This window comes from Larimichthys crocea, chromosome VIII (genome assembly GCF_000972845.2).
Source record: "Larimichthys crocea isolate SSNF chromosome VIII, L_crocea_2.0, whole genome shotgun sequence".
Lineage (NCBI taxonomy): Eukaryota > Metazoa > Chordata > Actinopteri > Sciaenidae > Larimichthys > Larimichthys crocea.
Window position 1 is genome coordinate 12,085,805 of NC_040018.1, and position 13,507 is coordinate 12,099,311.

General features: G+C 41.9%; 1 protein-coding gene across 5 annotated transcripts in view; it reads left to right on the forward strand.

The window, feature by feature from the left end:
* sox6 (SRY-box transcription factor 6) overlaps window positions 1–13,507 on the forward strand; it is a 134,196-nt gene that overhangs the window by 114,848 nt on the left and 5,841 nt on the right. For all 5 annotated transcript variants that reach the window (XM_019272594.2, XM_019272593.2, XM_010731085.3 and 2 more), the window contains 3 exons: window positions 5,067–5,172; window positions 11,995–12,168; window positions 12,950–13,166. In XM_019272594.2, coding sequence (XP_019128139.1) covers window positions 5,067–5,172; window positions 11,995–12,168; window positions 12,950–13,166 — 497 coding nt within the window. The remainder of the gene's footprint in view (window positions 1–5,066; window positions 5,173–11,994; window positions 12,169–12,949; window positions 13,167–13,507) is intronic.

Genomic DNA, 13,507 nt, shown 5'->3' on the forward strand with positions numbered 1-13,507 from the left:
TTAATTTTATTCAGCACAATTTGTAGAATGCTTTAAAATGTTCACAAAATGTCTCAAGTAGACACAGCGACATGTAAAAGAAATCCAACTGTTTGGACCAAAGGCACATTTCAAATTGGCACTGAAGGGTCATATTTTGTGGGTTTGACTTGTTTTCCCTCCAACAAAAAAGAACTCATCTTAAATAATGATAGCATATCCTTTTATTAAAAACAAACAATAAACATTAAGTTGGCACAAAGCCCAGAGAACGGTTACCTCACTTTTTTTTTTTTTTTTTAAACATAGTTTAAGCTCCTTAATTTAATTAAAGGCCTTTCCTCCCTCTGTTTTAAACAAATGAGGTGATGCCCTGGCAGTACAAATGGGACTGGAATAGCTGGCCATCTCTGCTCTGTGTGATGTCGAGGACGGCTACTATAGAACAGATGCCAGCCTTTTGTGGCTGCTACTGTTGATTCTGCTGCTGCCTGCATTAGCCTTAGCAAAGGGAGAGCTCCGGGTAAAAAGAGAGCAACAGTCTGCATGAAAAGAAACTGTGGGTTTACCGCATGGCTGGATGTACTTAACATTTAAATGGTTCAAAACTAGCAAAAACTACTGGAAAGCTGCAGACTTATAAATAACACTGCAACTGGTTACAACAAAAATACAAAACAGATGAGGCGCTGAGCTGTAAGGAGCTCGAGCCATGTAAAAGTGCAGTCTTTGTCTCCATCAGGGCTGGGACAGATTGTTGAGGGGTTTAGTGTGAGACCCTAGGAGAGGAGACTCTGAGGGCCGCAGACCACAGTGATGACTGACACTTGATACACAAAGCCCTGTATTGTGGTCAGAGAGCCACTGCCTTCAACTTGCCACATACCAGGTGTGTGATATAACTAGAGCCAGTTCAGCACATAATCAAACATAAGTGGCTGTTTATGGCATTGCAGCTGTTAAAGCTTCCAATGATGAAAATTTCAAGACATATGCAATCATATACTTTCTCTCCATGAAGGAAAGGTTGATGAGATTCGACTGACAGTTTGGAGATCTTGGAACATAAAGCAGCTACTAATGTCAGATTTCACAGAAAGGGCTAAACATGTCATTTACTGTACTTTATATACAGTACAGTCATCGAAGGCCAAAAAATAACCAGACTATTATATGACTTTAAGTTGGCAACTGGTGATATTTGGAAGGAATAACGTGTGCCATGGCTGCCAGCTGTCTGAAAGAAATGAAGCAGTTTTCTCTTTAAATGTCAAAATAATCTGGCAAGCAATCTGGTTCACCTCATTCATATTTTCAACACAAAAGAAAGCAGAGTTTTTTTCAGGAATGTCACAATAAGCAATAATCATATATTTAATCATGAATTAGAATATACATTTGAATGTAAAATATAAGTAATATAAAATGCAACATGGCAAGAGAAATCATGTTTAAACCTCTCTGTCATTGCCTGGTACAGTTAATCCTCTCTACTCCGTGAGAGATGAACTCAGTGTAATCATAGATTGTATCTGTTGTGCAGTGCAGTGCATCAAATTCTTAAACTTTCATTAAACTTTTTTTAAGTTAAATCACTGACTGAGTCAACTCCAAAAAAACTGCACACTGATGTGCACCGTCTGCCTCACTCTCCTGTTTGTTTTTCTCTATTTGAACAACGTATGGCTGTGCCTATAGCCTGGAGCTATTTACAAAGGAAGAGAGTGAAGGAGTGTTAGGATTGGCAATATGTTGACTAAATATAGGGCAGGAGTAGGCACAATGCACAGGGCCGTCCGCCACCCGCCTCTGCCCAGAATACACCCTGTGGGCAGAGCAGCAGGCCTCCGGCACATGTTCTGTGGCCAGCCAGATTAAAGCTCTCTTTACAGCACTGACAAGGGCTCTTTTGGGTTCCCTCGCCCAAGAAGTTGCACAGACACTCTGCTATCAATCTCTCTCTTTCTACTTCTCCCTCTTCCTCAGTGACTCACGACTTCACTGGACTAGCTCATGACTTCAATGGGGAGCCATGTGCAACTAAACAAAACACATCCGTTACCAAACTTTAAAGACAAAAGACTGAGCAGGCAGAGCAGAGATGAGATTATTGTGGGTGGCAGTTTTCCACTACAGCTCAGAGTGCATCGCTATAATTTTAGTTGTGGGGTGGAGAGCTGCATGCTGAAGTCATTTGAGGGAGGGACCGGTTGCTTTCCAGCGGTCATGGTCAGAGTGGGAGGGGAATAATGTGTACTGTAACATCTTTTGTTTCCTGTCTCTTTATCTTTACCTCCTTACAGCTGCCTGACATTTTTGAATTCTTTGTGTCTTTCATCACTCCCTTGTACTGTACATAATAAACAGCTTTTTTATTTTCATATCAGCCGCATACTCCCTTCCCTCGTCCTGGCAGGATGGCCCGCTTCCCAAGATACTGCATGTCCTTTGCTACTTCTCTGTGTCAGAGTGATCAGTAAAAATTTAATGACACTATAAAATAATAAAAGTGCCATTAATTTATCACAGCACTTGATGCGTGGGCAGTAAAGAAGCATTAGTTCACTGAATATTTTCAAGCCTTAAAACAAAACCTTGATGCTGTGCAGATAATTTATGGCCTTAATTTCAACTATAATTCTAATTTGCAGATATAAATCTCCAAACTTATAACCAATAAGTATATTAAGCTCAGTATATAAAATTTTATGAAAATTTGTGGGACCATATTGCTCAGATAGTCGGATATTAATTAGCATAGCCAACACAAGGAAGGGAGGAGTACTTACTTTAACTACCCCTTTATATCAAGTATGTAAAATGCTGCCTCAGACAAATATATGTAGGTTTTAAACATAACCACAAAAAAAACCCTCCACAATCCTTTTTATGTCAAATGAAGTGACGTTGCCTCAAAGAATCCTCCAACAAGAGCCTCATTCAGTCTTTGTCCCGGCTGTCTAACGTGTTGATGTTCACTAATCATCTGACTTTGTGCGGTGGGGAAAGAAGTTCAACACTGAGCTAGTTATTAATGAAATTCACTGATGGATGGCCCCCGTTCTCTCTCCTTCTCAGCCCAACATGATGCTTAATGATCATGAGTTTATAAAAGGACTTGATTGATCAGGAGGGAGCAACGGAGTGCAGAAGAGGGACGAGATGACTACTTTATTACAGACGTACAGTACACATGAACGCTGCGTCTTCCTAGTGGACTGTCCAAGTAGCATCTGAAGCAGCTCCGTTGCCCATCCAGATAATCGCACATCAGTCACTTTGTCATCGGGCTGCTAGCTTCTTTCATTAAGAGCAATAATGTGCCCGGGTGATGAATACGCCTCTGTGTGCGCGTGCATGCGTTGCTTAACGGAGAATGTGACACCGAGAAAGGCACCATACTCCATCTTCTCTTTACAAAGCATCCTCTTGCCCAGCAGGAACCACCACATATGTCATAATTAGAAAACACTTAAGTAAGCAAAGGGGCCGTCAGATAGACAGGCTCTAATCACAGGCCATAAGCAGGTAGTGGTTAATTGTATATCAGAATCACTCAGCTGGCCATAAATAATGACTGCTCCTTCAAGTATGATGGTAAATTGCAGTGCTCTTACTGTCTCTCTCGCAGTCCTTTCTTTTGAGGAATAGTTCTTGAATAAATAAAAGCAAGGAAAATCAAAATACTGTGAAAGGCCTCAAATGGACTTGTACTGTCTTCACACTTCATCTTGTCATCTTTTTTCAGCCCTCAAGAATAAATGGTTATACAAAAGGCAAAAAAAAAAATGCGGACAGATAGATTTCTTAGTTTAATTTATTTTTTTTAAAAGCACTGTAATTACTGATGGTTGCCGGCGTGATTTTATTTGTCAGGTAAGGGCAACAAAATAAAGCAAATTCAACTGGAAAATAAATATTTTCACTTACGATAGTTAGGTCTGCTTAAATTTTTATCACCCTCTGCTGTTAGTGGAAAACAAAACTTCCCTGTGGGGGAAAAGTGGAGAAACAACAAAATGGTACAATGCATTACAAAGAAGGGGTTAAAGATTAATGTGTGTGTCGGTGTCGGTGTGTATGGCAGGGGAGCTGTTAGTATTGTGTTGGGACTCTACCTGAGTATCTGTTCAGGCTGCATATGATAGGCATGTTTAGAAAAGAAAGAGGCAGAGGTCAGTGCAGACAGTACATCTTTGGCAGAGATTGAATGCTCACCCTGGGAGTAAAACAAATGCTTTTTTTTCTGAATGGTGGCAACATGCCTGCTTTTAGTGTCATCCAGGCGAAACCTAGGGGAGGGGGATTATTTGTATCATGCAGAGTCAAAGTGTCCATCTCCTAGTTGAGTCTTTAGAGAGGAAGACAGCCCTTTGCTAATGCCCTGTGTATTCACTGAGGAAGTAGGTCATTCAACAATGGAGCCAGCAGCAGTCGGCACTCTCCCCTTGCATAATACATTAAGTGTAATGTGCAGCAACTATTCAGAGGCCTCCCGAAAGCTGTTATTTTATTCTGTAAATGCACACGGACATGACATTTAATATTGTCACGGAGCGCTGAATGACAGGGTTTCATTGTGCGTCAAGTACAACATGATGCCAAGTTTAATCTGAGCACAAAGCGACATGACAAACGGGAAAACACGGTGTGTTCTCCAAAGCATGAACTCTGAATAAATGATGGGCGCTGAGCTCTGGGCGCTGTAGACTGGAAGGGAGGATGTAAGGAGAAGATTACAGAGGAAAATCTGAGCACTGCAAAGAGGGCCACGGCCCCATTGTGTGCTTGGGATCACAAAGTATCCTTCTGTAAATCTATTTACAGCACCCCTGGCCCTCACTGTCTCTCTGCCTCCTGTCATCCATTATAACAGCAGCTGAATAGAGAGATGAGAGAGGAAAAAGCTACATCTAGCTCATGTCAAAAGAGCAGCTCTTCAAAAGAACCTCCATTTATCAAAGACACTTTTTTTTTTCCTTTTCAGAATTTCAGATTCCTGATGGGGTTCTTTTTTACAATTCTGTCACTGTAAAAACGTGTATATATGCTTGTTCGTGTACCTGACTGTTTGTATTTCCCCGTAGGAGAGGGCGCATTTTGAGAGCATCGGGCACCACCTCGGCAAGCTTGGTGAGGAAGGAAAGATCGGCCACAGAGTTATTGACCTCACCAGGCCAGAGGATCTTGATGGTAAGACTTGCTCTCTCTCTCTTTTTTTGTACACATAATTGTACATGACTGCTTGGACAGTAGACAATTTTGTTTCCTCATAAACAACACAAATACACTAAAAGTTACTGTGAATTCTTTGCTAAAGAATGAATGAATTAATATTGAGTGGATCATCAGGACGAATTCTGTACTCGGAAAGGAGTTTGGTTTGTAGAGTGGTTTGTAAGGGTGTGTGCAGAAACGTGCATGTGTGTAAGGGAGACGAGATGTGGGGGTTGGGGTGAATGCCGTTTGAAATGTGCTGTGGCTCAGAGGTTTTCACAGGTAGGTGAGCGAAGGACAAGGGTTCCTGAGGACAAAGCTGGCTTTTTTCCAAGCTCGGCTCCTGTTGCTGTTGTGCTTGTTTGAGGTCCTGGGCACAGGGGTGTAAATTTGGGTTGCACCAGTGTGACAAAGCGTCACCTCCCTTTGTGGTGCTGGCTCCTACACAGGAGCAGAAGCACCTCAGTGCGCTAATGTTTGTCCGGCATAAATATTTGTGGCAGTTTCCATGGCACTTCAGAGCCAGAGCAAAGAGAAAAATGGTTCTGACTCATCTTTGATGCCTCAAAGAGTCTCAAGGCAGAAGGATAGATATTTCTCAGGACAATGTAACATCCATCAACATCTTAAAATAACATCTTCAAACCATTTCCCATCAGTTTTAAAAGGAAACACTCCTGCATAATTGGTTCACAAATACTTTTACATAAAAAAAGACATTTTTACTTCCCATATATATAAAAAAATAAAAATAAAAATAAATGTTTACCAACTCCGAAGCAAAAATTATTTCACATCACACCCAATCCTGAAGATCTGAATTAAGAGGTGCATTTAGTGGATTCATTGACATGTTTCCCATGTGAGCCACAGCAGGAGATCCCATCTCCACCCGTCTGACTCCTCGGACAGATGTGCTTCCAGTGCTCATTCTCCCAGTGGGAACCTTCCCTCTGTGGCTACTGTGGAGTCAGGACCGAAACAGCGCACACACCAGGGCAGTTGTGTCCTTTTAAGTCCTGCACAGGGCCGAGGGAAAGGCTCGCACCAGACGCCTCACATCAGTGTTCCCAGTGGGCTACGAATTAGAAGCAAGCAGAGGTTAGAGGAGAGGAGAGGTCCTCTTCCCAGGGGGAAATGGCTGGGAGCCACGGCAGTACACATAACTCAAAACACACAGTCGCCATTTCTTCTCTTTCACCACAAATATATCTGTCTGTCTCTTTCAGCTTCACCAACAGGAAAACACATATGGTTGAGTGATGTGAAGCAGAGTTTTATGATGTGAACCACAAAGTGTTTACTCTTCTGAGGACATGTTTACTTTTGAAATCCTTGTTGTGAGGATTTTCTACTCCCTGAACCAATCGAGGCTCAGCTCCCTGGCATACCTTGATATATAGAGACGTACAGTGTTTGTCTGAGTGCAGCTTATTTGTGCTCTCCTTAATAACCTCTTATATATTTGATGATTTGCATGTCAAAAGTCATGCAGATGTCAAGGTTAAAACCGGCGATCTGCTTCACATTAAAATATACATATATTTTTTAAATTTATATTCTTCTGAAACAACAGTTTATGTGACCAAGACGTCTAAAAATGTTTACTTCTGAACTTAACTTAGCCCAGTTTTACATCTGGATCTGTTTTGACCTGCAAATCTGCCAAATCAAAGCTTACTGAATACAGAAATTAGCAGATAAAGTCATAAAGCTAAAACAAACTGCTTATACTTTGGTTGTTTCCTGAAAAGGAAAATTACTGGGTGTACCGCCCAACCCTTACATAGGGTGTGAAAGCTCCTTGGTGTGCAGCAGCTTTCCTTCCAGAACAGAGCAGCCACATTGAGCAGCCCCAGCGTACAGCGCACTTCTGTCATCGCAGCAGTTCACAGAAAGCTTTAGGTTGCTTGAGCTAATATTTGCGAAGCATGCAGTAACCAAAGTCCTAACGACTTGGAAAAAAAAAAAAAAAAAAAAAGTGGCAAAGGAATGGAAATAGATAGGATTTCCTTCACGCCACGAGCCACACACACGAAGCCACTGCAAATTCATTAGGCCTTTTTAAGCTCCGATGAAAACATCACCAAATACCACAAAGGCCTCAGCCCAGCCAGGCCCTTTGTTCATTCACACATGGCAGTATGGAGTTGCTGTGTAGCTGAGGTTGTGTGTTTGTCTAAAACACCCCCCCCCCACACACACACACACCTCAATCACTGAGGGTCCGCAGAGAACAAAGAGCTTGTTGAGAGATGTGTGGAGGCAGGAAACAGAATTAATCTAAAACGCCCAGTGTAATAATATCAACCACAGAGTGAGAAGAGACGAGGCTTTAGCCGTAACAGTGTGTCTCTAACAACGTCCTCATGGAATAGGATGAGAAGAACAGTAGCGTTGCATTGTTGTTACAGATCATCAGTGATGGGGTTTCTTTACATCAATAGCTCGGAGCTGTTATAAAGTTTTTATACGAGTTTTGCGCGACTGTATGAGGAGGTTTTTGTTGTTGTTTTTCTTTCACTGTGAGGCCGTGGGAATCGTGCTCTGGCTTTTATTGCTGAGGAGTTTCCCTAAAAGAAAGCTTCGATGAAGAGGCTCAGACATAATGATTTATCAAGTCACAGCAACAATAGCTAAATAGGACAACACGATCAATAAAGAAAGCTCTGCTTTGAAGTTCAAATTCAGCCCCGATAGGACACATTTCTGTGTGTTTCTGTGTCTCTGTGTGTGTGTGTGCAAAGCTGGGATTTTGTGAAAGATTAGACTCCACTTTTAGGCTAAATGCATATGAGAGGGGATAAAGAAGACAAAAGTAAAAGCCACAGTCTGCATGTTCAAACAGGTTGGCTGTTTGTTCACAACTTCCCATGTGCATATACACACACACACACACACACATACACACACACACACATACACACTAACACACACGCATACACAAGTGCTTGCAGAACACTCCAATCATCCTAACTGGAGAAGACAAAAAAGGATTGACATGCTGTAATAAGGCTTATATCACTTGTAATTTGTAATGGTTTAATTAGCGTGCTATGAGCTCAGGCTGGAACAGGGACACGGAGCGCTGTGTCCCGTCTGTCCATACTCATTAATCTAGCCTGATCCTGCTCTGAGGGAGAGGCTCCATTGTCAGCAGTAAAATGCCTTCAGTCAGAGGTGTTAGATTTGATCCCAACAGGGAGGGCCTGGCAGGTTTGCGTGATTGTTGCCTGCTCACTGAGGCTCATCCTCTTGAGCGGATTCCTGGGTGACATTATGTGTCTGCCCGCAGAACAAAGATGAGTAAGGAGGAGAGATGGAGGGGGGGGGACGGCCGGGGCAGGGCTACCCTCTGGCTTGGTACATGGTCGAGTCTGAGCCTGCACCTCACAGGTGTGATGGGATTTGGGCCTCACTGCATTCCCTCTCCATTTCTCTCCCCCCTTTTTTTCTGTTTCGTCCTGATCCACTCTCCCTTTTTCCATTTTTTACAACCCCCACTCTCTTGTCCTCCCACATAGAGACACACGCACACGCAATCATTCTTTCCCACTGTAATTCATGCTGCTCATCTGCAGTGTTTCCAGGAGAGACAAATTAAAAGGGGATTCTCATATCGCTCTGTCACACTTGAGCTGCGGGCCTCATGAATCACAATAAATTCTATTAAGCGGCACTCCCTCTGTTTCGCTCCCTCCCCAGCTACCACCCAGGGGGCCTGCCCCTGTCACTGCTAAACATCTGTGTTTATTTACACAATCACACACCTAACTAACTGATTCCTAAATGTCCTGCACCTCCTGGAAAAAAAATAGTTACTGCTCATTTGCAAAATGTCAAAGCAGTGTCGTGATTTTCAATGAAAAGACGGAAACAATGTTGCAGTAAATTGCATGTTTCAGTTTCTAGGGATTTGCTGAGACTGGCTGCTAAAGCGCAGGATGCCTCTGATTAAGACATATACATTATGGGGGCTGAATAAGGGGACACATTTATGTACCTAAGAAGCCTTGCATGGCCTTATTACAAAAAGTCTCTCTCCCAACTCTGTACTAGGATGTTCAGACTGTAATCAGATAATACATAATACAGTGAAGGTCAAAGGTCAAACTCTGTCTTTGTTGGTATCCCAGAGAGGCAGCTATAGATCTGAGTTACTCTGATACCTTTATTACTTTGCTCTGCACAAATCCAGGACCGCAGCACCTGCGTGGGGAGGAGTGATGTAACACTTGTTCATTTCAACTGCTCTATAGCATCAGACAGGCACTTTTCTATGTGGCATCATGTGAGAGAAAAACCATGCCTCATCTGGCTTCCCTCCAATGAACCAAGTCACGTGGCTGGTTTCCTGGCTAACTATGGATGTGGCACTAGCTGATGGCAAGCGGTTGTTTTGTCCCCCTCCCCGTAAGAAGCTCACCTCTGCCCGTATGCATGCACACCAGTATATAAATTGCTGAATCAGTGTCAGTGATAGAGTAATGGCACGGGAGGCATCGTAAATTACAGCAAGCGATCCCGGGGTGCAGACACTGGCTGTCGTGTCTGAGTGAGCGCTGCGCTCCTGAGCTAATGAATACCTTCATCTGGCCCCGGCAGTCAGCAGATTGCCCCGCGTTGATGGATACTGTCAGCCCTCCGCCACACCACATTTCATTGCACAATAAACATGGTTGTCAAAACCAAACAAAGTGAAATCAATTCATCCTGTACAGTGAGTGCATGCTAAATGAAATTAACGTACTGTGGGGCTGGGTGGCAGCAAAGGTAGTGTATTATTTCTGAATTCATGATGGCTTTAGGGCCTAAAGCATTCTAGGAGGCAAAAGCAAACACGCAGAACAGGATATAGTACTGACAGAGTTTGAAAAGTGACACAATATGCCTCTTAATTGTTTTGATTAAATTCATGCTGTATCAGTGTTTCCATTTATTATATTATTAAAGTGAGAGATTAAGCAAAGGTTTTGTAGATGAAGCTTTCTATATAGGTGTCTGACTAAAGATAAAATAAATGAAATAAAAAACAGTCATAATACAGTATACATTCACTATTTGATAGAAAAAATGATACTTAATATCTGAAAACAAATAAGATTATGACAATCTAGGACAAATTGTTATAAATAGTTATGCATAAATATATGCCTCTATTTTAAAGATATTAACACAGCCCCCCCAAATTTAAGTATATTTGTCCTTAATTAAATGACTGTGACTCTTAACTTTCCATCAGACAGAACTATGTGACAATAAGAGCTGAGGCAACTAGTGCAGTCACAAAGTGAAAACACATTTTTCACTGGGCTCCCAGATGAAGGTGAGCCTCTGTGGATCATAAATGTGGCTGTTTGACTGTTAAACATGAGCTGGTAAAAATCGATTTGCGGGGCCTTTGTACTGGGAGAAACAGGTTTCCTAGTGGGCAGCCGGACCTCAAACATTCTCTGTGAGCATAAACCAAAACCAACTTCCACCACACCTCCATTTCTATTATACTGCACTGGAGGTGCCTGTGTGCTCCTTCAGTAAAGTATTTATGTGTGCGTGCATGTGTGTGTGTGACTACACTGCCTTTTCACTACTTGTCTCCTTAATACTTTTGAAAAGAAGACACGCTTTTCCAAAGTGAAGACACTCAAACTCTTGAGGCAGAAAATAGTGCAGCAGCATCTACAGTGATTAGAGCGGAGCGAGGTTTCTGTGGGTTTTGAATTAATGTCTCTGCACAGCCCTCCATTACTCATTAAGAGTTTGATTTTGTTTATCAACTGAAATAATAATAGAAATCAAACCCCAGGTAACGTGTGCCAAAGCTGCTACTGGAATGGTCTAATGAGAAGGCTTCACATGTGGATGATGAAATATGCATGAGTCATCCCAAGCTTTCTTTTCCAGATTTGAGATCATTAAAGATGTATCGTAGCATATGGAAGGCTTTTTTTGTCTTATTTTTCAAGCCTTGTTTATCAACATGTTTTTGTTTGTTTAAATATTCATACTGCTTTTATTTAATTCTTTCACATCTTACATATAAAAGGAAGCAAATGCGCATGCAAACAGAAATCATTATCAGTCTGATGTACAGTTTAATACTGAGAGAAACTCTCTTATGCTGATTGTGAATGCCCTGATTGAGAAAAAGCACTTTGCAGAATCGGCACAGTCTCTCATCGCAAATGTGTGCCTAGTTTGTTTATGTGTGTGTGTGTGTGTGTGTGTGTGTGTGTGTGTGTGTGCTTCAAGGAGAGAGAGAAAGAGTGAGAAAGAAGAAGAGAGGAAAAAGAGAAAAAGTAAAGCAGAGGAATGAATTTTAGAGACTGCCTCAAGTCCCATATTTGTTATTTATGTTGGCATTCTTGCACTTTTTATAGACACTATGAATGTCAAATTGAAATGTATGTGGCTGAGTGGAGACGTGTGAACATTTGCAGACAAAATATTTAACTGCCATTGAAGCCAAGGTCTTCTTGTTCTTTTAGTTTTGGATAGACTAGAGTATAAGTTGAAGAGTGTCGCTTGTATTCGCTTTTATAGCACATAAAATATAAGCCTGTCAAGTCAGGTTTTCCACTTAGTAGAAAGTCTACCTCGGTCTGTAGCCCTGCACTCATCTGAAACAATGTTCATGATGATAATAGCAGTGACGACACGACGAGTTTGAACCTGGCTTGTCATTTAATCAATGTCTTGCCTCGCTCTCTCTTCTTGTTCCTGCTCTGGCTACTCCAGGGTCCAAGGAAGTAAATGGCTCTTCAGATAAACCCAAACCCTATTATTGTTGGCCAACAGGAGGTGCTGGATCTACCGAAGCGCGAGTCTTCAGGGAAGCTCGAGGAAGGAACAACAACGAGCCCCACATTAAAAGGCCAATGAATGCCTTCATGGTGTGGGCTAAAGATGAACGCCGCAAGATCCTCCAGGCGTTCCCCGACATGCACAACTCCAACATAAGCAAGATTTTGGGTAAGACCTTTTAAATCAAATACAAGCCAGCAAATATTTCAGGCAGCACACTTTTTAAGACAATTGTTTTTGTAAAGCCAAGGGTAAGGGCTTAAGGGGTATATTATTCCTGTCAAATCACCTTGTGTCACTGGCAAACAAAATGAACAGAAATGTTGTCAAACCACCAAGTCTTTCCAGTTTTTTTCCCCACACCGATAGCTTTATTGCTCTCAAATAAGTAGGTGATCTGACAAAGTAGCTAGTATCTAAAAGAGGAGGGTGTGTGTTATCTTATAGGCCACCATTTATCGGGTCACCTCAGCATACAGATGGATTTATAGCCCATCACTAACATAAGTGTTTGTCATGAAAAATGACAGAGGCTAAATGGGTCTTGTCCCCTCAGCATTTGAGTCTATACATCAGGGCTGTTAAAGGTGCTGTCATCCAGTACCTAGTAGGACACTTCACAGAGCTGTACTATTTACTACACGCTTGTTGTTCCTTACCGTTGCCTCGTGTGCATATCCAGGGTTATCGAGAGGTTGGTGTGGAAAAGGTAATTAAACATGATTTTGCTAGAAAACACATCCCCCTACTAGGTGCAATTTAGTTTTTATCCCATGTGGTAAAACATAATTTGACTGTGAATGTTACATGAAGTATTGGTTCTTGTAGCCGAAAGTGAATTTCAAGGACTCTCACTAATTGGATTCTTTATATTCGTTATCAGTTATTAAAATTGCTAATTTCCTGCTTGTGATCAAACACTAAAATATGATTATATTTTGTTGTGCAGGTTCTCGGTGGAAGTCCATGTCTAACCAGGACAAGCAGCCATACTATGAGGAGCAAGCCCGTCTGAGTAAGCTCCACCTAGAGAAGTACCCAAACTACAAGTACAAGCCACGACCTAAGAGGACCTGCATTATTGACGGAAAAAAACTCCGCATTGGAGAGTACAAGCAGATGATGCGTTCACGGCGACAAGAGATGAGGCAGTTCTTCACTGTGGGGTAGGCGTGCAGTCACAAATCCCACAAACTAACCACACTAACACAGAGACAACCTGAAAACATGCCAACTGGACTGTAGCTTTTTGTCTCCTTAGAGCTTGTTCTCAATAAAACATAAGCACCATTTCCAATAACAAGCACTGAGTTAACATCTACTGTATTGGATTTAAGACAAGCTTGACGTGCACATTTTTTTATATCTGTGATTTAATCATTTTAGACAATAGCACTGTGCAAATGGTGCCTGAAGTGCAGACATTATTACAGGTTATAAGCTGTAGCTATAGACTTACAGAAGCCTGGAGGGCAGCAGTCTGAAGCTTAACACTTTAATTTACTGT